The sequence below is a fragment of the Oryctolagus cuniculus genome, chromosome 12 (genome assembly GCF_051225735.1).
Source record: "Oryctolagus cuniculus isolate XC-2025 breed Fujian yellow rabbit chromosome 12, ASM5122573v1, whole genome shotgun sequence".
Lineage (NCBI taxonomy): Eukaryota > Metazoa > Chordata > Mammalia > Lagomorpha > Leporidae > Oryctolagus > Oryctolagus cuniculus.
The window spans coordinates 108,109,706-108,137,228 of NC_142878.1; the positions used below are offsets into that span (position 1 = coordinate 108,109,706).

The window sequence follows — 27,523 nt, forward strand, 5'->3', positions numbered from 1 at the left end:
GCTGGCTGGCTGCAGAGGGCCGGGTCAGGGGGCCTCCAGGCTGCGACGATGCTACTGGGCTTTCTCCACCAGTTTGGGACCAGGCTGAAGTTGTAGCTAGGGAGGATCCAGGAACAGAAGGCCCCAGGCCGCAGCTGTAAGGTAGGAGCTAAACCCAGGGCCAGATCTTCAGGACGCAGCCCCGGGAGCACCGGACACAGGGCTCCTGGCCCCGAGGGCACCGGCTGTGCAGGGTCAGGGTGGGGGAGCCTGGCGGCACCCCTCTGGCTCTGAGACAGGGTCTTCCTGCAGGAAACACCAGGAGGGGTGGTCTCTGGCCATTTGGAGTCGAATGTCTCTGGGTGTGAGAAGGTCAAGTTCTCAAAGACCCCTGCAGAGCCTCCTGCGCTACCTCCGTGCTGAGCAGAGGCAAAGCACCCCAAAAGTGAGTCCTAGGGGTGGGGGCCCCGTGCTCCCGTCCAAGGCTTCAGTGTGTGCGCGCACAGGGTCCTCCCCATTAGGAGGAGAAGCGAGGGGCGTGGCCCGGCTGGTGCCTCCTCCCTAAGCAGTCTCAGGAGTTCTGGGATCAGAACTTAGCGGGCCTGGGCCCGTCTGGGACTTGGTCCCAACTTTCCAAGGTGGAGCCTGGGTCGGATGGAGCAGGCGCAGGAGCCCAGCACGCGCCCTTTAAGAAGTCCGGAGGTGGGGGCGGCGCGGGAGCCCCAGTCTGAAACCCGAGCGCGCGGCCCCGCGCCCCGCCCCCCGAGCGAGGAGCGAGGTCCCGCCGCGGCGCCCGACCCCGCCCGCGCCCCGCCGCCGCGCTCGCCCCGCGCCTCGGCTCTCTCCCGCCTCGCAGCGCCGCGCCGCGTCCGCCGCTCCTCGCTCGCCAGTCCGCCAGTCCGCCGCGATGCGCTCCGGCCCGCGGCCCCCGGCCCCGGCCCGCGCCCTGGCCCTGGCCTTGGCCCTGGCCTCGACCTGGGCCATGTGGGCCAGACCCACAGCCGCAGGTGAGTGAGGGGCTTGAGATCCCGCATCAGCGTGTGGGGAGAGGGGCAGAAGCCGCCCCTGGGTTCGGGAGTCAAGGGGCTAAGCTGCTTGCTCCCCACTGCGGGGGTCTCCAGACGTCAGCCGTAGGGTGGACACGGGACGCCAAGCAAAAAAGCCCAGGACTGCGGGCTGTGGGGCTTGGGGCCAGGAGACAGAAGTTGGGAGTGAGGCTGGCCAGGGCGTGGCACTGCTCACCGGCTTGTCCTAGACACCCAGTGGGGCTACCATGGGTGACCTCAAGAGTGACCAAAGGGCACCCAGTGACGCTGAGAAGTGCTCACCCCAGCCTCAGAACCCCTGGCCAGGAATGGGGAGTGGGCTGTGCAGGAGGCAGGAACCAGCAGGGAGCCCTCAGCCTCCACCTCCTCCCTCGCTTGCCTTCCCAGGGGGGTCTGTCCGGTGCTTTGCCTTCCTTGTCCTGTTCCTGGCGCTGTCCTCTGACAGGACCTGGTTGGTGACAGTCAGGGCCGCCCACTGACACCCTCCCAGAGATGAGCCCTGCCACACCTGCCTGTCCCCAGCGCAGGACAAGCCCAGCAGAGAGACTACAGGGTCCCCGCGTTGGTGCCTGCTTCCTTGGGCAAGGCCGGCTCTGGTTATGTCCTGGGAAGTGTGTCCCCCACCAGCCTCGTGTGGCTTTCCATATTCCCCAGAGCAACTTTGTCCAGGGCCCGGGCCACACCCTTCTGCCCCTGCGATGGGCCCGCCTGCCCTTGTGGCCATCACAAGGTGCCCGGAAGGGAAGTGACTCAGGGGAGGACCCCTCCCCGCTCACAGGCGTGAGTCAGGCCGCTGCCCCAGGCTCCCTGCCCCTGCCCCTGCCCGGGGACCTGCTCCTCTGTGACCTCGGGGCATCTGTGGTGCCTGCGAGGTGGGCCAGTGCGGACCCCAGCTGCGGGAGAGAGGTTTGGGCTTCCATTACTTTGTTAGTGCCAGCAACAAGCTTTGTGCCGGGCGCCGAGGGGTGCACAGAAGTGGAGGGGCTGAACTTGAACTCCCAACCTCCAATAGCGATGACTAAATGGTGCCTGTGAGAAGTGCAGAGAAGAGACAGTCGGGTCCTCGAAGGCAGCCTTGGCAGGTGGGGCGGGTGGGGGCTGGGGGCTGAGCAAGGCCACCGAGGTGGGGGTTGAGATGGGAATACCGCAGCCCGGCTGGGAGGCACCCCTGGCGCACAGGCCGGGGAGAGCGTGGGGCTGAGCACAGAGCCCTTACATGGTAAGTGAAGCCCACAGCCTGTGCCCTGTTGGTCGTAGGGCGCCAAAAGGCTTCAGAGCAGAAGTGTGGCACGGCGCCTATGGGCGTTTGTGACGATAAACCAACATCTGCCTTAGGCAGGCGTTGGAAGTGGGGAGGCGGAGGGAGCGGCATCCAACCCCCCACCCCGCCTTCGCACAGAGTGACAGTGTCACTCCTGCCTCCCCCAGGGAGACCCCAGCCCCTCAGTTCTCCTGACTAGAGCGAGGCACGCCGGGTGCTCACCCTGCACACACGACCACCATAGAGCCCAGCTCCCCGGGAAGCCGTCCGGGCCAACCCCACAGCAGTACAGATGGGACCCCAGACAGCAAGGAGAGTGCTCCGAGATCCACAGAGGCCACCGGCTGCCCAGGCAGAGCCCCCAGGCCTGCCAAGAGGGAGCCGTGTCCTGCCTGGGGGGACTAGGCTTGGGCCACTGGGACAGACTGAACGACGCATGCTCAGGGCATGCAGGGACCGTGGCTCCCACCCCCTTCCCTGTCTTGAAAGAAAGCCACAGGTGGGAGTCCCTGGCAGCAGGGCCTCTGAGCTGATAGGGGGTCCCGGAAGGCAAGGCTGCAGGAGCACCAGGTGTGAGAGGTTAACCTGGGAAGTCCCCGCTGCCTCCAAGGGGGGCTTGGGGCCCACGGTGCTGGGACAGACCCCACCTTGTGCTCACACAGACACGTGTGTGCTGGCCCAGTCCCTGGGGCCAGGGCAGGGGCCAGGCCCCTTGGCCCAGCCCACCCGAACTGTGGAAGACCTGTTCTAGAACCAAGTATAACAGAGCCCCTCCTGACGCCCGCCCACCCGCCCAGGCTGGACAGAGAGGGCCTTTTAGCACTGCCCGCCTAGGGGGCCGGGGGTGGGCTGCGCCAGGTGGGCCAGGCGGCTGGCGCTGGGCGGGAGGGGAATGGGGCACGTGGGGAGCTCCCAGAGGAAGTGTATAGGCTGAGAACTGGGCGTGCTGCCCGGAGGCGCGGGCGGGGGAGGGCTCACAGATGTGGGGCTCTGTGCTGGCTGGGACCTGTGTGTGTGCGTGTGTGTGCGTGAGGGGGCTGGAACCAGGAGCACCCAGTGGCTGCCGCCTCGCTCTCACGGAGCTGGGTCCTGCTCCCTCACCCCCATTCCTGGCCCCACTGAGCTCCCCTCTGTACCCCAGCACACCAGGGCGTTTTGTTTTTGTTTTTTTTTTTTAATAGGCAGAGTGGACAGTGAGAGAGAGAGAGAGAAAGGTCTTCCTTTGCCGTTGGTTCACCCTCCAATGGTTGCCGCGGCTGGCGCACCGCGCTGATCCGATGGCAGGAGCCAGGAGCCAGGTGCTTTTCCTGGTCTCCCATGGGGTGCAGGGCCCAAGCACCTGGGCCATCCTCCACTGCACTCCCTGGCCACAGCAGAGGGCTGGCCTGGACGGTTTTTAAAAGTCACTAGAAAAGGAAATTAAGAGAGAAGTTTATTTTGGTACCGAAAGATGGGAAATCTGTGTGTACCCGGGGGTCTTCAAGTTCCTGGAGGACGGGTGCTGTGAGAACCGTGCCTGGGTTTCATGCTTGAGAGAAACCTCTCTCTTCACTTCTCCGGGAACCTTCCAGATGAGCCGGGGGTGTCTGGCTCTGTGGTGCCTTCGGGAGTGAGGAGTCCCTGCAGGTGTAGGCTGGGGGCGGGTTCCCACTCACCGCTGTCACTCGCTGAACCATACGGCTGATTCTCCACTGCATTAACTGTGCATGGCCAGTCTTGTACGGGGATCCTCTGTGGGGTGGGGGTCCCCGCCGTCTCTGCCTCTCCAGACAGGGGGAGGGTGGTTCCTCTGGTCGCCGAGTGCTGACCCCCAGGGCACCAGCCTCCCAGCAGCACTGCCGGTCAGGGCGCGTCCCCATTTCACAGATGTAGAAACTGAGGCTCAGCAGAACGCCAGGGCGGCCTCAGGTCGTCCTTGGGCACACAGGCTGTGGTCTTGCCACTCCCGTCCTCACACTCCCAGGGTACCTTAGCCAGGCCACCACCAGGGCTCACTGCAGGATGCCCACCACCCATGGCTTAGAAAGGACCTGGGCTCAGAGAGGGGATGACACGTGCACGGGTCTCACAGTGGCTCCCGGGCAGGCCCGTTGTCCTTCCTCCCTGGTCCAGGGGCTGCCTGGCCCACAGGACCCACAGCACCTGGGGACACACATCCCAGCCGCTGCTCTGGGGGCTGGGCTGGGGAGGGCTGCAGGGCTCCCTGGGCTTGGCAGGGATCCGGTGAGGAGGAGCTGGGACGCGGGCTCCGCCCCTGCACACCCGCGGCTCCCCGGATGAGCAGTTTCCGGATCAGCGTTTTGTGGAAGGTGTGGTTCTCATTCAGCCTTCTAAAAAAGCCTCGAAGTTGTCCAGACTTTCAAAGAATCCCAGTGAGGCCGTCGCCCAGGGCCCTGCGGAGTGTCCTCCGTAGAGCTGGACCCCTTGTCCTCACCCCACCGTGTCCCAGGGGCACCCGCCTGAGCATCTGTGGGGGCAAGGGCTCATGGCGCCACCTGCCTGCAGCCCGTGCCCCTCTCTAGACCACCCTAACACTTCGGCCTCCACGTCTGAGGGACCCCACGGCTTGGGGCCAGCTGACGAGCCCCCCTGCCACCTTTGCTCCACCCCTCCCCTCCCCCAGCCTGCAGCCCCAGCACGGTGCCTGGGGGGCCCTCACTGGCCCCTGGCCTCTGCTGGCCCATGACTGCCAAGTCTGACACCCGATAGGAGTGTGTGTGCACACGTCTGCACGCACAGGCACACACGTGTGCACATGCATGCCATGTTCAGCAGACTCCGCCCCCGAGCCGGCAGCCCTGGGGGAAACCCCCAACTCAGGACACACAGCTCCTCTCCCAGCCCTGCCCCGCAGCTCTGCAGCCAGGACGGGCCTGGGCCTGGGCCTGGGCCAGTCCACTCTCCAGGGAACCAGAGGGGCAGGGGAGAGGAGACCGACTTCCGTTCCCACCTAAGAGCGACTCCTTCCCGCCTACATCTCAGGAGGGGGCAGCTATAAATATCAGTGGCCCCAGGACGCTGATTCCCACGACACGCACCCCTCCCCGCCCCACTCGGCTCTGCACAGCCGCCGCCAGCTCTCCTGCCGCTGGCCGCCCGCCAGGCCAGCCTCGGGCCCAGACTCACACATGCTCCCCTCCCTGGGCAGGGAAGGAACGAATCACCCTTTTTAGGAGTCTCCGAGCCTCTAGGAGAGAGCTCCCTCCCTGCCCCCTCCTCCGAGCCCTCAGCTCCCAGGGACCTGTGTGGGGAGCAGGGGCCGGGCTGGCGACGTGACGCTGGAGGGTCCAGGGTTGATTCCGCCCACTGCTCTGTGCCTGGCCTGGGGCCAGCGACTGGCCATTTCTGAGCCTCACTTTGCTCCCCTGTCAAGTGGGGGAGAGTAACGCATGCCCCTCCCAGGGCTGGGGCTAGAGCAGGTGCACAGCCCAGCAGTGGTGCCTGGTGAGTGTCTGCTCCCAGGCCTGCAAGAGGGTCTGTGTGGGCCGTGTGATGTCGAAAAGGAGAGGGAGAGGGTGGCTCCCAGGGGGGGTCGTCTGTCTGCCAGCCCCCACCCCAGGGCTGCTTCCCCCAAGCCTCACAGCCCCCAGGACGGAGCCCACCGGCCATGTGAGGCTCCAGAGGCGTAGAATGAGCGGGTACCTGGCCCTTTGATGGGGGTGGAAGCCCAAACGCCTGTCTTTCCCAACCCCTCCGGGCCCCTCCCTGGAGGTAGGGCTGGGGGCTGGGGCTGGGGGCAGGAAATGGCTCAACTGCCGGAGCTGCCACGGGGCTGTCCTCACCACTCGTGATAAGCTGCGGTGGCTGCATCACGAGGAGCAGAGATCCGGACTGAGGGAGGTGAGGAGCCTGGCGTGGGTGCTAGGGGTGCCAGAGGCCTGTGTTGAAAGATAGATCCAGACCGGCGCCGCGGCTCACTAGGCTAATCCTCTGCCTGCGGTGCCGGCACCCCGGGTTCTAGTCCTGGTTGCTCCTCTTCCAGTCCAGCTCTCTGCTGTGGCCCGGGAGTGCAGTGGAGGATGGCCCAAGTGCTTGGGCCCTGCACCCCATGGGAGACCAGGAAGAAGCACCTGGCTCCTGCCTTCGGATCAGTGCAGCGCCAGCTGTAGTGGTCATTTGGGGAGTGAACCAACGGAGGGAAGACCTTTGTCTCTGTCTCCTGTCTCTCTCTCACTAACTCTGCCTGTCAAAAAAAAAAAAAAGAAAAGAAAAGAAAAAAGAAAGATCCGAGTCAGGGGAAGGAATGAGTGTTCAGTGACAGCTGCAGACTGGAGTGAGCATCCCGGGCGGTGACACAGGGGGACCCTGGGGATGAGGCGCTGGCCAGGCTGAGATCCCACCGTGCGGCTGCCTTCTGCCTTCACCCCCGCCCCGGAAGGCGCTGCTCCCGCCAGCTCCCCGGATGTGCTAACCGCATCCCAGCCGTCTCCCTGCTGAGCCGCTGTCTCCGGGCATCTGGGGCCCATGTGCTGCTCGTCTCCTGTCTGGGGCCCAGCTGAGTCCCTGCAGGGGAGGTCTCTGGAGGGTCTGGCCCTCCAACTCGGCAGCAGAGACGCTGTAGGGACTGGAGCCTGGGCAGCCTGCAAGGGGGTCCTCAGTCTCCCAGGCCAGCGCTGAGGAGCAGAGCGGAGGTGCTGGTCCCAGTGCACTCGCCAGGTGGCCTGGGCCTGGGCCGGGCAGAGCAGTAGGCAGTGCTGCCTCCTGGAGCTCCAAGGTTGGAAAACCGCTTCTCGAGGCTGGCCCCGAGCCCGGGGCTCTCCGGGGATGAGGGCAGGGCTGGCCTCCAGCCCCCGCGCCCGTCTTCCACCCAGGCTCTGGCCCCGCCCTGCCAAAAATAAACCCAGACCACCCCATCTTGTACCAGCTCGACCCACCCAGCCCCTCCAAGTTGAGTCACCGCTGGGAGCTGCGCCTTTTTTAACCGTCTGAGTCACCGGTGGTGGCTCTGGCTCCGTGACACAGGCTCCAGGCTGCACAGCCCCGGCCAGCTCGACCAGGGGGTCTGAACGGGGCTGGCAGCAGCCTCAGCCTGTCCCCACGGGCCCTGCCCCTCTCCCCCTGTGCCCAAGGCAGCCCTTAGGGGCCCCGATGCCCACATCTGACTGCACAGGCTCTGTCCACTGGGACTTCCGCCTGCAGGTGGGCGAGCCTGGCCTTCCGTGGGGAGACCACAGAGACGCCTGACTCCCGCCCTCCTGCCCCGCCTCCGGTACGGCCTCTCCCACCCAGCCTGGTCTGCGGTGACGGCTTTCTGGGGCCCAGGCCCCGGCTTTCCCTGATGCTGCCGGCTCCCGCTGCTTAGAGGGTCCCCCAGGCAACACCCTGTCTCCATCGCTGTCTTCTGATCTCTCTGATTATCTCTATCTCTTTCTCCCCCACCCCTTTCCCCTCTGTCCCCTGTCCCTCCCATCCCTGTCTCTCTGGCCCACTGTTGTCTCCCACACTGTCTCTTGTCCCCATGGTCATTCCCAAGTGCATTCTGCAGCTGCCCCCTTGTCGTAGACATAACAGATCCTCACCTCTGCCCATTCCCACAGGGACTCTGGGCCCCAGGGACCAAGTGCGAGAGAAATTTTCCACCCGCATCCCCTCCGTGCCCAGAGGCAGGCTGCATCCTGCGGCAGGGAATGTGGATCCCACAGGCACTTCCTTGGGGGCTGCACAGGGGCACAGGGGGCCTGGGAATGGCCCCGCCCCCACCCCTGCCTCCGCGGCAGGAGCCTGCACAGCCTCAAACCCGTGTCTCCGCAGCGACTGCGCTATAAATAGGGCTTGGATTCTATTTTCTTTAAAAACAAGCACCGGACTTTGTCGCCAGGGCCAGGGCGGTCCTCCACCCCTCCCTGGCCCTTGTGTCCAGCCCCTAGCCTCTGAGCACGGGGGCCTTGGAGGTCCGACCCGGTGGCGAGGGCTGGGGCCAGCTCGCAGGTGCGGCCGAAGAGGGGGCTGTCGTTGGGAGCCACCCCGCGAGGCTGCATTGTATCAGGACTGGTAGAGGTGTCCGTCCACTCCCCAGAGAGAAGGGGCTGCAGGCAGGGTGGGAGGTCAGTGGGTGGCCCTGCTGCTGCTCCAGAGGGCACAGGCCCCACCCTGGAGCAGTCTGGAGACACCGAAAGCTTCCAGGCAGGGAGGAGACTGATGGGGTCCCTGGTGACCCCTGCCTCGTAGACGGAGGAGGGCGAGGACCCAGGGGAGAGGGCTTCCTGTGCAGCGAGCGTGGCTTGTGATGGACCTGGGGTCCTGCGGGGGGTCCTGGCGTGGCCAGCCACTGGCAGGGATGTGCCGTGTCAGCAGAAAGGCTGGAAGAACAGGTGTGCAGAGGCACGGGCAGGGGGGTGCTGGCAGGGCTGGGCCAGGAGGAGAGGGCTACCCGTAAGCCCACCAGTGCCGGGAGCCGCTTCCGGGCCCCTCGCCCACCAGAAAGCCCTTCCGACGGGGGCCTCCTGGGGCGCAGCTGCCCTGCGCTGGGAACACGCGCCGTGGGTCCTGTCCTCTGGAGCCTCCAGCCTGGCCAGGCCTGTGGCCATTTACACCAGCAGCTCAGCTGCACCCACGGGGGCGCCCACAGCTTTCTACAGCTGGCCAGAACCCAAGTGTGGGTCAGTCTCCCCAGCCAGCTCCCCCTCGCAGACGGGAAACCGAGGCCGGAGAGAGGATGCGTGTGCGTTAGGGAGCGGGGCGGTAACCCCTGACCCAGACATCTGCCCTGCGTGTGGGGCACTGCTGTCTGCAGGTTTCTCCCAGCCGCTGCCCAGGGCAGGGAGCGCCGGACTTCAGGTCCTCGCCGCCATGCAGGCCAGCAGCCGTGGCCTCCTCTCCTCCCTACCTGGTTTGCACGGCCCCTGTCCCCAGACCCAGCCCGCCAGGCCTGGGAGGCCCCAGGACAGCCTCCTGGCAGCTCTGACCCCTGCGCCCTCTCATGCCACAGCCCCTGAGCTACAGGAGTCTCTCAGAGGGCAGCAAGCGGGTCCCTGGCACCGGACCCTGCCAGGAGAGGGCCTCCTGGGGGCAGCGTCCCGCCGCTGGTAGAGCCCAGACCCCCAGCCGCCCCATGCCCTGCCCCCCCCCCCCGAGCCCCAGTGGGCAGGGCTGGATCTTGTCACCAGTGTCTGGAGTGAGCCATCAGGGTAGGCTCCTGTAGGAGGCTGAGCCCTGCCCCCAGCTGGCCCCATGCAGCAGCAGCCATGGAAAGCAGGCGGCTCCCTCCCACTCCCACCCCAACCCCGCCCTGACAGAGGGACCCCAGGGGACAAAGGAGAAAGTGTGTCTTCCAGGCTGGGCTGCAGGAGCCAGTGGCAGATGCTCCACTTCCGGTTCACACCCAGCAGCCAAACACCCCTCCCTCCTGCGTGCGCACACGCGGTACACTCTCCCCCACTGCCGCCGCGGGGTTTCCGTGTGGGCTCTGCCACTGCTCCCCGGGAGGCCCTGGCGCAGGGGACTGCCCCTCTCAGCCTCCGCTTCCTCACTGCGAGATGAGGGCTCCTCTTAGGGACCCCTCTAGGGCTGGGCTTTCTCACCCTTTCTCTTCCCTCCCAGAACCACTGAAGTGAGGGTCCCCACAGCCCCTGGGGCCAAGAAAGTGGGGGGTCAAGGGTGCAGAGGAGGGCCTGGAATTCCGTCCCTCCCAGGGCGAGGAGGAAACTCCGGGGGCGGGGAAGCCCTCGGAGCTGCTCCCTCGGCAGCCGCCCCACCCTCCCACCCTCCGCGGCCAGGAGCTGGAGCCGCCACAAAGGCTCCATTGAGCTGCGTCCTCCCGACCCTGCCCTCCGGCCTGGGTGGACCCTGCTCGCTTCCTCCGCTTCCTCTGTGCTGGGACACCCTAAGGCGGCTGTGGCCCGAGTTCACCCCACCCGTCTCCTGGGGGTCCCAGGGTCAGGGTCAGCAGTAGCTGCAGAAACCGGTCTCCTGCCCTGGCCTCAAGGCCTTGCTCGGGACCACAAGGGCGTCTAGCGAAAGGCCCAGGACCCCAGGCGAGGAGACCCCTGGTGGCGGAGATCTCTGGGGTGCTCAGCGGGGTGGGGTCTGCAGAGCCACCAGGCCTGGTGTCCCACAGCTAGAGAGTGGCTCCCAGGTGGCAGCGTCACTGGGTCAGGCCGTGCGGGGGTCTCTGGTCGGCCTAAGCCTGTCTCTGTAACCCTCCCCTTTGATGGTGGCGATGAGGGAGATGGCTGAGCTTCGGGGGGCCTTGGGATGGCTGCTGGGGTGGAGATGGGGCAGCAAGGGGCTCGGTGGTCCCTTGACTATGCCAGGGGAGGGCCGGCGGCTGGGGCAGGGCCCCGGGCCCAACCCTGCGGGCACAAAGGACAGCCATTCAGCCTGGAAGCCCTGCCCCTCCCACTGCCTGGCCAGACCCCAAGGCAGGCTCCCATGCACCCCTGCCCCGACGTTCTCCGTGGCTCGTGGGTTCTGGGCCTCCTTCGGGGGTTGCGGTCCGGCCCCTGTTCTCCCGGGTCGCCTCCCCCTCGCCACACCACCCTCCTTTCTTCCTTACCGCCTCTGCGATTGAATGAATGAGCGTGGGCCCCTGCTCCCCTCCCTGCCCACCTGTCTCCTCCTGCTCCATCCCGGGGCCCCTCCCCACACGCACGCACGTGCCCAGGTCTGCCCAGCGGCTCCGGCTCCCGCACTTTCTCCCTTATAAAGTCAGGCAGGAGCAGACGCCCAGGAATGCTGCTGCCCGTGACGCACGCCCCGGGCTCCCGGGAATGTGGTGGAAGCAGGGTGCACAGGGATCCGTCCAGTGCCCCGCGGCGGGGCTGCTCCCCAAGGAGTTACTTCCCTCCTGGAGCCCCGTCCGTCCATCTGGACAGTGGAAGCCCAGTGCCTGATGGGAGCTGGCCGGCCCCTGGGGCCCGAGGACTCCCACAGAGCAGGGTGTGCAGGTGTGGGGACCTTGACCCTGCCCAGACCCTAGCGGGCAGGGAGCCTAAGGCACAGAGCTGCTGCCTGCAAGGGGACCCTAGGGTGGGGGCGGGAGCCGGCCTTGGGCTTGGGTGCCCCTCCCGGTGCCTCCCTGCCCCCGAGGGGGCTCGCTGGGGAGCTCTGCCCGGCTTTATCTGCCCATCTGAGGCTGGGACGGGCAAGGACCGCAAGCTGTTCCTGTGCCCGCAGCCCTAGGTCTCGGAAGGGGAGCCTCCCCCGGCCCGCCCCTCACCCCCAGGGCCCAGACAGCGCGCCCTGCTCAGGGCAGGCAGGGTGGGAGCTGGGAGGACCTCACCTCCAATACAGCCCTCCAGGAACACACGGCCCCTTTCACGGAGCCACGGCGGGCAGGCCCGGGCACAATCGCGGCTCTGTGCTGCCGGCTCCCAGCCCACACACACACACACACACACAGCCTTACGTAAACCCACGCCCCACCGCAGTGGCCGCACACACACAGATACACATGTCCGACGCCCTGAGCACACACCTGCCCATCAGCCCCCCCCCCCCCGGGGGTCTCCAGGACTAACCTGCACAAACGCTCGGGAAAAAGGGTGAAGGGAACACCCATTTATAGGATGGGGACACTGAGGCCAGAACTGGGCCCAGCCGGCCACCCACAGAGCTGCTGCAGGTCTGGGCTGGTGTCTGGCCTCTCCCCCCACGCCCCAGGGCTCCCATCAAGCCGCTGGGCCTGGCCCTGCCTGTGCTACCTTCCCCTCTCTTCTCTGTGGTCACGTAGCCCAGAGCCTCCAGGGGTCAGACGCCCTCCTCTGCCCCACCCAGGGGGACCTGTGTGCCCTGCCAGTTTCTCTCAGCCTCGTCGCCCTCCTCCAAGAAGAACTCTGGGATTGGCAGCTCATTACGTCTTTATCCTATACCTCCTCTCCCACCGCCCCCACCTCCAGGACAAGGGTTGTGGGTGCTGTGCTGAGTCGGGACGCAGCGAGCCGGGCCGCCGGGCCGTCAGTTTCCAGCGCCGTGGCCAGCGATGAGGGGCTGCACAAGGCGGCCTGTGTGAGCTCCTCCCGCCCGGCCCCTCAATGGGCCCATTCAGACCCCAGCTCTCTGGAAAGTACCTCTGCTTCCTGCCCCTCCCACTGTAGCCAAACAGACGTCTGGGCTCTCCCACGGCAGGGGCTGGGGCAGGTGGCGGGGTGGCCGTGTGCCTCACTTCTGCCCGGCCCACAGCCTGCCCCAACGGGTTTACCCGTTCACCGCAGCCGAGGGCGGGGTCCCCTCCACATGGGGGGCTTAGAGCCCCGACCCCTAACACCTGCTTCTCCAAATAGACAAGTTCTCACCAAGGGGCTGTCAGCTGCCTCACAGGATTCTCGGAGATGCAGCCATCAGCTCGTGCCAGCTGTCATGAGCCACTGCTCCCCACTTGGTGGCATCTCTATCTTTGGGGTTGGGGTGTGCCATGGACCCCACCGCCGTGCTGTGGCTGCCCTCGGGGTGGACACATCTCGGACCCCTGCCATGGCTGAGGCCGGGTCAGGCATCCTGGCAGGTGTAAAAGTCCCTCTCCAGGCTGTCAGCCGGGCGTGCTACGGGGGTGGGGAGAGGGACAGGGGGCTTAAGGGAAGCCACGTGGGGGTGGGGCGCTGTGTAACCTGTTCCCATCTCCCACCCTTCCTACGCACGCACGCACGCCCTGGATCTGTCTGGGCAGAGGCCCAGGTCTGTTTGGCTCTAATCTCTGCAAACAGACCTGAAGTGGGCGCAGCTCGGAGGCCTGCTTGGTCGAGGCAGCCATAAGAGACAGAAGGAAGCATCCCCCCTCGGCCTGGGCCTCGTCGCCAGCCCCAGGTCCTCTGGGAGCAGTGGGAAGTCAGCTGTCGTCCCTGGCTGCTTGGCCGAGGGGCACGATGGGGCCGGATCTGGCGCCTCCCTGGAGACTGTTAATAGTCCCCAGCAGGAAGCAATAGCGGGGGCCATGCAGGAAGTCTGGGCCCGTTTGGGGGCTGCCCTGCACGTGGTCTCCACCTGGCCTCAAGCCCTCGCCCCATGGCAGGGAAGCTGCCACCCCCACACCCGTGGCCCGGGAGCAAAGCAGGCATGGGCGGGCCCTCTGTCGGCCCGTGGGGCTGGGGCGTGGCATGGCCAGCGTTGCCCCAGAGCCCTTGGTGCACTTGGGAGGAAGCCAAGCAGAGACTGGCCCGGGCTGGGGCGACTCCCCTGGACCCCGTCCCTTTGGGCCAGGGAGTGGCCAGACCCAAGAGGCCGCTGGCCCCAAGAACCTCAAGAGCGGGAGGTCTGAGTTTCTGGGAATTTCGGGGCCTGGCCTTGGAGGCCACATCTAGGCTGGACACAAGACGAGGCCAGACCTGGCGCTAGAATCAGCCTGAGGCTGGGAGACCCACATGGGTGGGTCTCTCCTTCTGTAGCTCCTCACCCTCTGCGGGGCTGGGCCTGGGTCTTGACCACGCCCCCTCCCCCCACAGCCTCCTTCTTCGGTGAGAGCCACCTGGAGGTGCCTGTGGCCACAGCCCTGACCGACATCAACCTGCAGCTGCGCTTCTCCACCGCGCAGCCTGAAGCCCTGCTCCTGCTGGCCGCCGGCCAGGCCGACCACCTGCTGCTGCAGCTCCACTCCGGCCGCCTGCAGGTCAGTGACCGCCCCCCGGGGCCAGGGCCGGGGTCCCCCTCTCCTTGAATGGCACCCACCTGGAGTTGGTGCAGGTCTCCTTGGAGTCTCAAGTTCTCCCCTGTTGGGTGGCCAGCAGCACCCCAGGACGTGTGCATCCCTCACCAGCTGCCCCTACCCACCAGCCCCCTAGCACCTCCGTTCACACAACCCCTCAGGCCCTCTGTGCCAGGATCCAGGCCCCGGCCGGCCATGCCCATCCCCTGCACTGCCTAACTGCAGCTTCCCCCACCTGGCACTGGGGTTCGCCTGAGCTCCCACTGCCCCCAAGCATTCCTCTGGCACTGTACCAGTTACCACAATGGTAGCAGGACAGCCACGACTGCCTCATTTTTATTTAAATATTATGCATTTATTTATTGGGGAGGTAGAGAGAAGCAGAGAGCTCATGGACAGTTTGAGAACCCAGAATCTTAGTCCAAGTTTAGGGGAGCCGTCTGCTCCCACACCCAAGTGGGGAGGAGGACCAAGGGCTGATCCACCTGCTGCTGCCATTGCTTTTCACTGCCACCAGGGGTCACTGTTGGACACAGCTAGGTACAGCCTGGGGGGCAGTGCCTTTGTGCTCTGTTCTCATGCTCTGCCTGTGGGAGCCGGACACCCAAGGCCTCTCTGGCACCAGCGTCCCCACCCCACCCTGGGCCAGGGATCTTTGCCTTAAAAGACAGAGCACCTGGCCAGCTTCCCACCCCTGAACAGGGAGCCCCACTGCCTTCGGGGAACCCAGGGGACTTTGTTCTTGTCGGGGGGGACCCTAGTACCCACTGATGCAGGGATAGAATGTTCTGTATTCTGGGTGGTTCTCTCTGTGTGTCGGTTCCTCCGGGGCCAGGGATCACACCTGATTCACGTGGAGGTCTCTGGAGTGCCCGCTCCCACCCGGGTCCAGCCAGAGCTGACATGGTTTGGGGTCTGTGTGTTTGGGGGATGAGTAGGTAGGTGGCAGGAGGACAAACAGAGAGGCAGGTGCCTTTTGCCTGGGGACCCCAAAGCTTTCGTAGGGGAAGTGATGGGCTGGGGGTGCTGTGCCCACCCCCACACCTGCCCCGTCTCCCCCCCAGGTCAGACTCACCCTGGGCCAGGAGGAGCTGAGGCTGCAGACCCCGGCAGAGCCCCTGCTCAGCGACTCCGAGCCCCACACGGTGGTGCTGGCTGTGTCGGACGACTGGGCCACGCTGTCCGTGGACGGACACCTGAACACCTCCGCCCCCATGCCGGGAGCCCCCCTGGAGGTCCCCTATGGGCTGTTCGTGGGCGGCGCCGGGAGCCTGAGCCTGCCCTACCTGCTGGGTGCCAGCCGGCCCCTGCGCGGCTGCCTGCTCGAAGCCACCCTCAACGGGCGCAGCCTCCTGCGGCCGCTGACGCCGGACGTGCCCGAGGGCTGTGCTGAGGAGGTCTCGGCCGGTGCCGACGTGGCGCTGGGCTTCCCGGGGCCCGGCTCGCTGGCCACCTTCCCCGCCTGGAGCACGCGGGACCGCGGCAGCCTGGCATTCACGCTGACCACGCGCAGCCGCCACGCACCCCTGGCCTTCCAGGCTGGGGGCCAGCCGGGGGAATTCATCTACGTGGACGTCTTCGAGGGCCACCTGCGCGCCGTGGTCGAGAGGAGCCAGGGCACCATGCTGCTGCACAACAGCGTGCCCGTGGCCGACGGGCAGCCCCACGAGGTCAGCGTCCACCTTGACGGCCAGCGGCTGGAGATCTCCGTGGACCAGTACCCCACGCGCACCTCCAACCGCGGGATGCTCAGCTCCCTGGAGCCCCGAGGCGGCCTCCTCCTCGGGGGGCTGGACGCAGAGGCCTCGCGGCACCTCCGGGAGCACCGCCTGGGCCTGGCGCCGGGGCCGGCCGACGCCTCCCTGCTGGGGTGCCTGGAGGACCTGAGCATCAACGGGCAGCGGTACGGGCTGCGGGAGGCCCTGCTGACCCGCGGCATGGCGGCCGGCTGCAGGCTGGACGAGGAGGACGAGTACGAAGAGGACGTTTACAGCCCCTACGAAGCGCTGTCCACCTTGGCTCCCGAGGCCTGGCCGGCCGCGCAGCTGCCCGAGCCGTGCGCGCCAGAGCCGGGGCTGCCGCCGGTGTTCGCCAACTTCACGCAGCTGCTGACCGTGAGCCCCCTGGTGGTGGCCGAGGGCGGCACGGCCTGGCTCGAGGGGCGGCACCTGCAGCCCACGCTGGACCTGACCCAGGCCGAGCTGCGCAGGTCCCAGGTGCTGTTCAGCGTGAGCCGGGGGCCGCGGCACGGCGAGCTGCAGCTGGACGTCCCGGGCGCGCGGGCGCGGAAGATGTTCACGCTCCTGGACGTGGTGAACCGCAAGGCGCGCTTCGTGCACGACGGCTCCGAGGCGCCCGCCGACCAGCTGGTGCTGGAGGTGTCGGTGACAGCGCGCGCGCCCGTGCCTTCCTGCTTGCGCAGGGGCCAGACGTACGTGCTGCCCGTGCGCGTCGACCCCGTCAACGACCCGCCCCGCGTCGTCTTCCCGCACGGCGACCGCATGGTGCTGCTGGAGCACACGCAGAAGCCGCTGGGGCCCGACGTCGTCCAGGCCTACGACCCGGACTCGGCCTGCGACGGCCTCACCTTCCAGCTCCTCGGCGCCCCGGCCGGCGGCCTCCCGGTGGAGCGGCGGGATGCGCCGGGCCAGCCGGCCGCCGAGTTCTCCTGCCGCGAGCTGGAGGCGGGCGGCGTGGCCTACGTGCACCGCGGCGGCCCCGTGCAGGACCTCACGCTGCGGGTCAGCGACGGGCTGCAGGCCGGCCCGCCGGCCACGCTGCGGGTGGTGGCCGTGCGGCCGGTCATCCGCGTGCGCCACAGCACCGGGCTGCACCTGGCGCAGGGCTCGGCCGCGCCGCTGCTGCCCGCCAACCTCTCGGTGGACACCAACGCCGTGGGGCAGGACGTGAGCGTGCTTTTCCGCGTCACGGGCGCCCTGCGGCTCGGCGAGGTGCAGAGGCGCGGCGCGGGCGGGCTGGAGGGCACCGAGTGGCGGGCCACGCGCGCCTTCCACCAGCACGACGTGGAGCAGGGCCGCGTGCGCTACCTGAGCACCGACCCGCGGCGCCACGACGCTGACACCACCGAGGACCTGGCCCTGGAGGTGCAGGTGGGCCAGGAGAGCCTGAGCAACCTCTCCTTCCCCGTGACGGTGCAGCCGGCGCGGGTGTGGATGCGGCGGCTGGAGCCGCTGCACACGCGCAACGCCCAGCCGGAAGCGCTCACCGAGGCACACCTGGAGGCCGCCCTGGAGGAGGAGGAGGGCCCCGCCGCCGCCGCCTTCCACTACGAGCTAGTCCAGGCGCCCAGGAGAGGGAACCTGCAGCTGCAGGGCGCCAGGCTCTCCGACGGCCAGGGCTTCTCCCAGGACGACCTGCGGGCCGGCCGCGTCACCTACGAGGCGGCGGCCCGCGCCTCCGAGGCGGCCGAGGACTCCTTCCGCTTCCGAGTGACCGCCGCGCCGCACGCGTCGCCCGTCTACACCTTCCCCATCCACATCGGCGGCGACCCCGACGCGCCCGTGCTCACCAACGTGCTGCTGCCCGTGGCCGAGGGCGGCGAGGCCGTGCTGTCGGCCGACCACCTGTTCGTGCGCAGCCTGCAGGGCACCGGCTACCTGTTCGAGGTGGTGGAGCGGCCGCGCCACGGGCGCCTGGCCTGGCGCGGGGCCGCGGGCGCGGGCGCGGGCGCGGACGTGACGGCGTTCACCAACGAGGACCTGCTGCGCGGCCGGCTGGTCTACCAGCACGATGGCTCCGAGACCACAGAGGACGACGTCCCTTTCGTGGCCACGCGCCAGGGCGAGGGCAGCGGCGCCGGCGCCTCGGGCTGGGAGGAGGTACGCGGCGTGCTCCGCGTGGCCGTGCAGCCCGTCAACGACCACGCGCCCGTGCAGACCGTCAGCCGCGTGTTCCACGTGGCCCGGGGCGGCCAGCGCCTGCTGACCACCGACGACGTGGCCTTCAGCGACGCCGACTCGGGCTTCTCGGATGCCCAGCTCGTGCTGACCCGCAAGGACCTCCTGTTTGGCAGCATTGTGGCCGCCGACGAGCCCTCACGACCCATCTACCGCTTCACCCAAGAGGACCTGCGCAGGGGCCGGGTCCTGTTCCTGCACTCGGGCGCCGACCACGGCTGGCTGCAGCTGCAGGTGTCTGACGGGCAGCACCAGGCCACGGCGGTGCTGGAGGTGCAGGCCTCGGAGCCCTACCTCCGCGTGGCCAACGGCTCCGGCCTCCTGGTGCCGCAGGGCGGCCAGGGCACCCTCGACACGGCTGCGCTCCGCCTGGACACCAACCTGGACATCCGCAGTGGGGACGAGGTGCACTACGTCCTCACGGCCGGCCCTCGCTGGGGGCAGCTGCTGCGGGCGGGCCTGCCCACCGGAGCCTTCTCCCAGCAGGACGTGCTGGACGGGGCGCTGGTCTACAGACACAACGGCAGCCTCAGCCCCCGCGACGCCCTGACCTTCTTGGTGGAAGCGGGGTCGGTGCAGGCGGAGGCCACGCTGCCCGTGACCATCGCCCTGGAGAGCCCCCCTCCCCCGCTGCGGCTGGTGCGGCACCAGAAGATCTACGTCTTCCAGGGAGAGGCCGCTGAGATCCCCCGCGACCGCCTGGCGGTGAGGTCCGGGGCGGAGAGCACTGTGTGCTGGGGACTGGGGACGTGGCCTCCGGGGCTCCCCAGCTGGGGGCTGGTGGGCAGAGGGACGGGTGCTGTGTTCCCAGGGTTTTCTGGGGAGCCCGGGGCTTGGGCATCCGCCTAGGGGCTGTGTGTGCCTCCAGACCAGGACTGGGGGGAGGGGCTTCCCAGGCAAAGTGGACGTGCTAGGCAAAGGCACAGAATCGGGAACCCAAATTTGGACGTGGTGTTTGGCGTCCAGGGGCTGGGCCACCAGGCGAGGGAGCACCCAGCAGCCTTCGGGGTGGACTCCGTCTGCCGCAGTGTGGGCTCCTCTGAGAAGGCTGCTGCGCCCTCTGGTGGTCATGGATGGGAATGGCAGGATGAGGGAGGAGCGCTGAGTGTGTGCACACACACGCACATGCGTGTGCAAAGAGAGTGTGGTCGTGGACCTGTGGGTGTCCCTCGGTCTGTGTGGGTGGGAGCGTGGTGCGTGTCTGCTTGTTGCGTGTGTCAGCCCCAGTGGAGGGAGAGAGTGACAGGTGGAAACAGCCCATGGCCCCCCTGTGAGTCCCCGCGGCCCTGTGTCCCCCAGGCAGCCCAGGAGGCCGTGGCGCCAGCAGACATCGTGTTCTCGGTGAAGAGCCCCCCGCTGGCCGGCTACCTGGTGGAGGTGTCCCCTGGCAGCCCGCCCCGCCTGGACCCCGTGCAGAACTTCTCTCAGGAGGCGGTGGACGCCGGCCGGGTCCTGTACCTGCACTCCCGCCCCGAGGCCTGGCAGGACGCCTTCTCCCTGGACGTGGCCTCGGGCCTGGGCGCCCTGCTGGAGGGCGTCCGCGTGGAGCTGGAGGTGCTGCCCAAGGCCATCCCGCTGGAGGCGCAAAACTTCAGCGTCGCCGAGGGCGGCGCCCACGCCCTGGCCCCGCCGCTGCTCCGCGTCACCGGCCCTTACTTCCCCTCGGTGCCCGGCCTCCTGCTGCAGGTGCTGGTGCCGCCCCGCCACGGGACCCTGCAGAGGGAGGACGGGCCTCAAGGGGGGCCTCTCGGGGCCTTCTCCTGGAGAGAGGTACGGGCCGGGGTGTGGCCGGCGGGGGCGTGGCCTGGGGCCGGTGGGGCGTGGCCTGGGGCTGGGGCGTGGCCTGGGGTCAGCGGGGGCGTGGCCTGGGGCCGGTGGGGCGTGGCCTGTGGCTGGGGCATGGCCTGGGGCCGGTGGGAGCGTGGCAGGGCAGGGACGGGGGGCGGCTCCCTGGGTCTGCAGGCTGGGCGTGAGCCCCGGGGACAGGTCCCAGACGTGCAGGGGGTCATTACCAGTCCCGGCGACCCGCAGGTGGAGGAGCGGCAGATCCGCTACGTGCATGACGGGAGCGAGACGCCGACGGACAGCTTCGTCCTGGTGGCTAACGCCTCAGAGATGGGCCGCCAGAGCCACCCAGTCACTGTCACCGTCACCGTCCTGCCCGTTAACGACCAGCCACCTGTTCTCACGGCAAACATGGGCCTACAGGTGAGTGCGCTGCCCGGGGCCACCCGGTCTCCACGCCAGGGGAGGGGCCCCGGACCCCTGCTTCCGCCTCTGGAAAGTAGAGATGCCGCCAGTGCCCCCCCCCCGGGGGGGGTTGCTGGAAGGAGAAGTATAGCCTTGTGCCGGAGACAGACCACAGAGCAGGGGCGCGGCCTCGGTGACCGCCCACTTCCGAGTGTGGGGCAGCCTTGTGAGCGGCTCTGTGGCCTCACCCACAGCACCAGGTGTTTCCTGTGGCTCAGGGCCAGAACCCAGGGGCTTGGGTTCCCTACCCCCGCCCCCCAGCAGGGGACCCTCAGTGGGGCAGAGTCCTCCATGGCCAGAAAAGCGGGGGGCCGGAAGGGTGTGGCTGACTCAGCCCACATGCGGCAGCAGTGGACAGGCAGGGCTGGGAATTCCAGCTTCTGGGGTGTGGACGCCAGGGGCAGCAGGAGCAGGGGGCCGTAGAGCGGGCTGCAGGGGCCCCTCCTGGCCTGAGGCACCGAGTCTTGGGTGGTGGTCCGGGTGCTTCAGGAAGGACTGGGGAAGTGGGGTTAAGAGACAAGCTTGTTTGGGTGCAAAAAAAAAAAAAAATAGGAAAGCCAAAGCCGGGCATGCTAGGGGCCCCAGAGCATGCATGGAAACGTGTCACAAGAAGAATACACGCACCAAAACAACTCATCCTTAAAGAGAAAAGGGTTATTCATTGGAAAGGCAGAGCTACGGAGAGAGGAGAGACGGATCTCCCACGCACTGGTTTACCCCCCAGATGGCTGCAACAGCTGGGGCTGGGCCAGGTTGAAGCCGGGAGGGTTTCCCACACTGGTGACAGGGACCCAAGTCCCTGAGCCATCTTCTGATGAGCTCCCAGGTGCACTAGCAGGGAGCTGGAATCAGAAACAGGTGGGACTCGAACTGCTACAGCGTTATGGGATGCCGGCATTCCAGGCGGGGACTTAACCCACTGCACCACAACACCCACCCGCCCCCTCCATGAGATTTTTGAAGTCTCCTAGCACATGCCTGTGAGTGGTGGCCCAATAGCCTGGAGGGAAGCAGAAGCTGAGGCCCGGAACTAAGGGTCGGCCTGGGACCAGGAGCCAGGACTGCTGCTGTGTGGCAGCTTGGCCACCAGGTGGCACTGTCCACCCGTGTCTGCTCCCTGAGCCCAGCCCTGAAGCCCCGCCCCCGTGCACTGTGGTCATCCTCTGGCCCAGGCTGGAGCCCAGGAATGCCAGCGCTCCCTCCCTGGCCCGATGCACTGACCCGGCAGGACCCTGGGGACAGGATGCTGCCCTACTGGCAGTGAGAGGCCAGGGGGAGCTCCCTGCACCCCACTGGGCACGTGACTGCTAGGCCTGGTCCTCTGGGCTGGGGGCTGCGGGCAGTGGACCAGACACGGCCTCTGCTCCCCCTGCCACAGTAGAGGCATGTCTGGGTACCCCGAGCGGGCAGGCAGCCCATCCCTACGGCGTGCCCGGCCGCTGCACACACCTTGGAGAGTCTGAGGGGTAGCCCTGCCCTGCGGGAGAGCCAGGGAGGACCAAGCCTGGGTGGAAGAGGAGGAGGCTGGGGTACTGACCCCTGGGGCCTCCCTAGGTGGCCTTGAGGGACACACAGGGAGGCTGGTGGGGAGGCGGGGGCCTGGGCCTGGAGGCAGAGCTTGCACAGGCCTGTGTCCCCAGATGTGGGAGGGGGCCACCGTGCCCATCCCCGCCGAGGCCCTCAGAGGCACGGACGGCGACTCGGCGCCCCAGGACCTGGTCTACGCCATTGAGCAGCCCAGCAACGGGAGGGTGGCGCTGCGGGCAGCGCCGGGCACGGAGGTGCACAGCTTCTCACAGGCACAGCTGGACGCGGGGCTGGTACTCTTCACACACACAGGTGGGTGCTGGCGCCGTGCAGACCCCCGGGGCGGGGAAGGCGGGGAGAGGCCCGGAGGTGGGGCGCACCAGCCTGGGCCGGCAGGACCCAGCTCCATGCCCGCCCGCCCGCCCGCCCACAGGCGCCCTGGACGGCGGCTTCCACTTCGCCCTGTCGGACGGCCAGCACATCTCCCCCGGGCACTTCTTCCGAGTGACGGCACAGAAGCGGGCGCTGCTCTCACTGGATGGCAGCCGGACGGTGACCGTGTGCCCAGGTGGGACTGCGCCGTGTGTCGTCTGCGTGCCGGTGTCCACCGTGGGGGGGGAGGGCAGCCGCGGCCTGGAAGCTGACAGCAGCTCCCCCCGCCCCCTGCAGGGTCGGTCCAGCCACTCAGCAGCCGGAACCTGAAGGCCAGCTCCAGCACCGGTGCCGACCCGCACGCGCTGCTCTTCGAAGTGCTCGCTGGCCCCGAGCTGGGCCGGCTGCTCCACTCCCGGCGGGGCAGCGCCGGGGACGCCCTGGTGAACTTCACACAGGCAGAGGTAAGCGCCGGCTCCGCGCTGCCCCCGAAGGCCCCCTGTGCGGGTCCAGGGCCCCGGCTCCTGCACCGCTGCCCTGGTTCTGGGCACCCTGCCCCCCAGGAGCTACTGCCAGGCTGTAGGACAAGAGGGGGCGCTGGGCGGGAACTCGGGGTGGCAGGAGCCCACTGCTGGTCCTGGAGACCGCAGCAGGCAGCTGCGGAGGGCCGTGCAGGGAGGAGGCAGGGGAGCTGTCGGGCCTGGGGCATAGTCTGAGCTCCGGTCAGGCGCCAGGGAGAGGCAGAATGGATCCCTGAAGCAAACAGGGACAGAGGCTGCTAAGGAATCCAAGCCTGGGGCAAAGCTGTGGTCCCCAGAGGCCCACGTGGAGACCGGAACTCCGGCCTCGGTAGAGGCAGCCTGCTGGCTTTGTCGTGCAGAAGGTGCCACGAGGGTCCCTGCAGACTGGCAGAGGAGGCAGAGCAGACAGGCACCTGATGCACCTGCTGGGAGCCGGGGGGGGGGGGGTGAGAGAGGGGAGGGGTCCCGGGCCTTAGGCCTCACTGCCCCTGGGAACCTCAGCTCTCTGATATTGCTCCAAGTCCCGCCCTGGCAAAGCCCACCCCTAGGGCCCCCTCCGGCCTCCCCTCCTCCAGCAGTACCCCATCAACAGGCACTCCCTGGAAAGTCCCGCCCCCACCCTGTGCCCGACGCAGGGGGCTTTGACCAGGGAAGGGAATAGGCTTCTTGGTCTCCCCCAGCAGCACCCCCAGTCTCCTGGAGCAAGCCAGCTGTGGCCAGCCTCCCTGGCCCCCTCCCCTTTGTCCTGGGCCGCCCATCCAGGGGCTGGCCACGCCCTCCCCAGCCTGCAGTCTTGGGACAGACCAGAGTGTGTGGCCACCAGGGGGCCCAGCGGTCTGTGCTACCCGGGAGGCTGGACTGGGGCTACGTGGCAGACAGGGAGGAGGGGGCAGGCCAGGGCTGCGTGAGGCCCTGTCAGGTGCTGTCCCACAGTGCTGTGGGCTGGGCAGCCAGGGAGCAGGTGTCCCGGTTTCTGAAAGTTGAGGTCAGGGAAGTCAGGTGTGGAGAGCACACCACCGGCCTGCTCCCCTGTGTGTGACGTGCCGACCGCCCTAAGGAGCCGCTGTGTGCCGTTGCTATGCAGGCCAGCTGGGCCGCGGGACCCATGTGGCCAGCCACAGGGCCACTGCCGTGACAGTCCCCTCCCTTGGGGCTTGCTGTGGCTGCTGTGTGGAGAAGCACTGCAGGGCGGGGGTGGGGTAGGGGCAGAGCTGGGACACAGCCAGGAAGCCATTGCCAGGAGGCAGCGAGGGGCTGGGTGGCCCTGGGGTCCCTGCCCGAGCCACTGATGAACGGAGCAGCCAGCAGGGAGCCCGCGGTGGACTCGGAGTCGGGAGTCCGGGGAGAGCCAGGGCTGGGGAGCTGGCATTTGGGGCCCCAGGCCTGAACGGGCAAGAACCAGAACCCCACGCTGGGAGACGTGGGGGAGGAGCTGGGACTAGGGGGAAGGAGGGAACCTGAGCTACCATGCTGGAGCCCACTGCGATGCCGCCGGGTGCTGCTGCGTGCCCAGGCCGTGGGTCTGGGGACAGGAGCCCACGGTGCCCTCTGGGAGAGGTCTCGGCAGGGAGAGAGAAGAGGGGGCAGCTGTCTCCGAGGGGGAAGATGTGGCCCCTTTCGTGGGGAGGAGAGAGGGGGGCATTGGAAGCGGCACGCCCCAAGGCATCGCTCCATGCGGACGGGCGCGTGGACGGCCCAGAGGCTTGGCCTGGAGCCGATGGGCAGGGTTGAGAGCCGGCTCCTCACTGCCACCTGCTCGCCTCCCAGTGGCCGCTGAGCTGGCGAGGCAGGCGGGGCGGCGCGGCCTGGGCCAGGCTGGGCACTGAGAGCTTGCTGACACCAAGCTCCCGGGACGGTGCCAGCCAGGGAGGGGTTCCTGGGCACCACGGGCGGCACGGCCCACCCCCAGCCCCGGTGTCTCCCTCCAGGTATACGCCGGGGAGGTTCTGTATGAGCACGAGATGCCCCCAGAGCCCTTCTGGGAGGCCCACGACGCCCTCGAGCTCCGGCTGTCCTCTCCCCCTGCCCCCGACGTGGCCGCCACGCTGGCGGTGACCGTGTCTTTCGCAGCCGCCTGTCCCCAGCGCGCCAGCCGTCTCTGGAAGAATGAAGGTGAGTGGTGTGAGGGGCTTGCAGGGGAGGGGACACCCTGGTCTACCCTGAGCCCCACCCCGGGGTGCCTGGTACAAGGGGCGGCACAGCCTTGCCCAGGGGACCCCAGGCCGAGGGCCCTCACCCTGGTGGACTGGACTTTCATAGCCTGTGTCCTGCCCCCAGGTCTCTGGGTCCCCGAGGGCCAGCAGGCCAGGATCACAGTGGCCGCCCTGGACGCATCCAACTTCCTGGCCAGCGTTCCGTCCGCCCAGCGCCCTGAGTATGACGTGCTGTTCCAGGTCACGCAGTTCCCCACCCGGGGCCAGCTCCTGCTGTCCCAGGAGCCGCTGCACGCCGGGCAGCCCCACTTCCTGCAGTCCCAGCTGGCCGCGGGGCAGCTGCTGTATGCCCACGGAGGCAGCGGCACGCAGCAGGACGGCTTCCGCTTCCGCGCCCACCTGCAGGGGCCGGCGGGGGTGGCTGTGGCCGGGCCGCACACCTCCGAGGCCTTCCCCATCACCGTGCGCGACGTGAATGAGCGGCCGCCGCAGCCCCAGGCCTCCGTGCCGCTCCGGCTCACCCGCGGCTCCCGCGCCCCCATCTCCCGGGCCCAGCTGAGCGTGGTGGACCCGGACTCAGCCCCGGGGGAGGTGGAGTACCAGGTGCAGCGGGCGCCCCGCAATGGATTCCTGAGCCTGGCAGGGGGCGGCCCGGGGCCCGTGACCCGCTTCTCACAGGCGGACGTGGACGCAGGGCGGCTGGCCTTCGTGGCCAACGGGAGCAGCGTGGCGGGCGTCTTCCAGCTGAGCGTGTCTGACGGGGCCAGCCCGCCCCTGCCCGTGTCCCTGTCCGTGGACGTGTTGCCGTCCGCCATGGAGGTGCAGCTGCGAGCACCCCTGGAGGTGCCCCAGGCCCTGGGCCGCTCCGCCCTGAGCCGGCAGCAGCTCCAGGCGGTGTCAGACCGGGAGGAGCCGGACGCAGCTTACTCCCTGACCCAGGCGCCGCAGCACGGGCACCTGCTGGTGGCCGGCCAGCCAGCCTCAGCCTTCAGCCAGCGCCAGGTGGACCAGGGGGACGTGGTCTTCGCTTTCACCAACTTCTCCTCCCCCCATGATCACTTTGCCGTGCTGGCCCAGGCCCGGGGGGTCAACGCGTCGGCCATGGTGAACGTGACCGTGAGGGCGCTGCTGCGTGTGGGGGCGGCGGGGCCTTGGCCCCAGGGAGCCACCCTGCGCCTGGACCCCGCCGTGCTGGATGCCAGCGAGCTGGCCAACCGCACCGGCAGTGTACCCCGCTTCCGGCTCCTGGAGGGGCCCCGGCACGGCCGCGTGGTGCGTGTGGCACAAGCCAAGACGGAGCCCGTGGAGCAGTTCACACAGCAAGACCTTCAGGACGGGCGGCTGGGGCTGGAGATAGCCAGGTCCCCGGGCCCCGCCGGCGACAGCCTCACGCTGGAGCTGTGGGCGCCGGGCGTCCCACCTGCCGTGGCCTCGCTGGACTTTGCCACGGAGCCTTATGACGCTGCCCGGTCCTACCGCGCCTTCCTGCTCAGGGTCCCCGAGGCTGCTCGGACAGAAGCTGGAGGGCCGGGCCGCGGCCCGCCCACGGGGCAGCCAGGCCCCGCGGCGTCCAGCCCGGTGCCCGCGGTGGCCCGGGGCGGCTTCCTGGGCTTCGTGCAGGACAACATGTTCAGCATCATTGTTCCCCTGTGCCTCGTCCTGCTGCTGCTGGCACTCATCCTGCCACTGCTCTTCTACCTCCGCAAGCGCAACAAGACGGGCAAGCACGACGTCCAGGTCCTCGCTGCCAAGCCCCGCAACGGCCTGGCCGGCGACACCGAGACCTTCCGCAAGGTGGAGCCAGGCCAGGCCATCCCGCTCCTGGCCGTGCCGGGCCAGGGGCCCCCGCCGGGGGGCCAGGCGGACCCAGAGCTGCTGCAGTTCTGCCAGACACCAAACCCTGCCCTCAAGAACGGCCAGTACTGGGTGTGAGGCCTGGCCCGGGCCCTGAAGCTGACCAGGCCAGGGACGGGCTCGCCCACACCCCCAGGCCCAGGGCTCCCATGCCCCGGCGCTGTCTGAGCAGCCCCGAGCAGCAGAGACTGGAGACACCAGGCGTGCAGGGCGCTGCAGGTCCCCGGGGGTCCCAAATGGAGCGGAGTCTGGTGCTGGAATCTCCCCAGCTCACACCAAGCCCGGGCAAACCGCAGGGAGCTGGGAGGGGCCGTCAACACCAGAGTGACCTCCCCCGAGTGTGTGACCTTGGGTAGGTCACGTATGACACTGGCCGCCACACTGGCAGGGAGGAGAGAGGCGGCTCCCGGTTTTTCTGCCCAGCCCTGGCCGCCCCTTTCTCCGCCCTGGGGTGCAGGGAGAGCTCCCTGGGGCGGGGGGCAGCTGGCAGCAGAGCCCCTATTCTCTAGGAGGCTTCACCAATAGAATAATATATTGAGGGGCAGTGGGCGGGCGCTGGGGGTGGGCTTATTTAAGGGATTGCAAAGGCGCTATTTAAATATGGTGCTGAGCTAGCCAGGACTGACAGAGCCCAGGGCTGTGAGCCCCACAGGACCCCGCCTTGATGGGCCAAGGCTGGGCAACCATGGGTAGATGGCCCCGGCGGGCTGGGTGAGGAATGTGGAGGGGCTCAGGCCAGGGCCAGCACTTGCTCCTGCCTGAGGACTGAGGGTACGGCGGTGGGGGGCACTTGGCTCTGCAGAGCCTGGATAAATGGTGCTTCGGCGGCTCCGATGGCTGCGTGATGTTTGTGTCTGTCCCTGGGCCTGTGTCCACATCATCTGCATAGCCGGCAGGGTGGACAGGGCCAGGCAAGCCCCTGGATCCTCACCGGACCCCCGGAGGTGGTGTGGGCAGGTGCACAGTCTTTGGGAGCTGGGGCCCACACCCTGGTGTTCAGCGGAGAGCGCGTGGGTCCTCCACAAGGAGCTACAAGAGAAAGTAAAAATAAACGCTCCTGGCCCGAGA

General features: G+C 68.0%; 1 protein-coding gene across 1 annotated transcript; it reads left to right on the plus strand.

Moving 5' to 3' along the window:
* The first annotated feature begins 628 nt into the window (after positions 1-628).
* CSPG4 (chondroitin sulfate proteoglycan 4) lies at positions 629-27,523 on the plus strand. Its single transcript, XM_051834579.3, has 10 exons — positions 629-986; positions 13,662-13,825; positions 14,926-18,483; positions 19,078-19,548; positions 19,810-19,986; positions 21,669-21,867; positions 21,989-22,123; positions 22,225-22,391; positions 24,377-24,560; positions 24,726-27,523. The coding sequence occupies exons 1-10, from the start codon at positions 887-889 to the stop codon at positions 26,531-26,533; spliced, it is 6,963 nt and encodes a 2,320-aa protein (XP_051690539.3). The 5' UTR covers positions 629-886; the 3' UTR covers positions 26,534-27,523.

Bases quoted from the DNA above. Each gene is read 5' to 3' on its own strand.
- CSPG4 (XM_051834579.3), top strand. From the start codon at position 887: ATGCGCTCCGGCCCGCGGCCCCCGGCCCCGGCCCGCGCCCTGGCCCTG. The intron at 19,549-19,809 runs GTACGGGCCGGG...GGCGACCCGCAG, and splicing joins GGGCCTTCTCCTGGAGAGAG to GTGGAGGAGCGGCAGATCCG. The intron at 21,868-21,988 runs GTGGGTGCTGGC...GCCCGCCCACAG, and splicing joins GGTACTCTTCACACACACAG to GCGCCCTGGACGGCGGCTTC.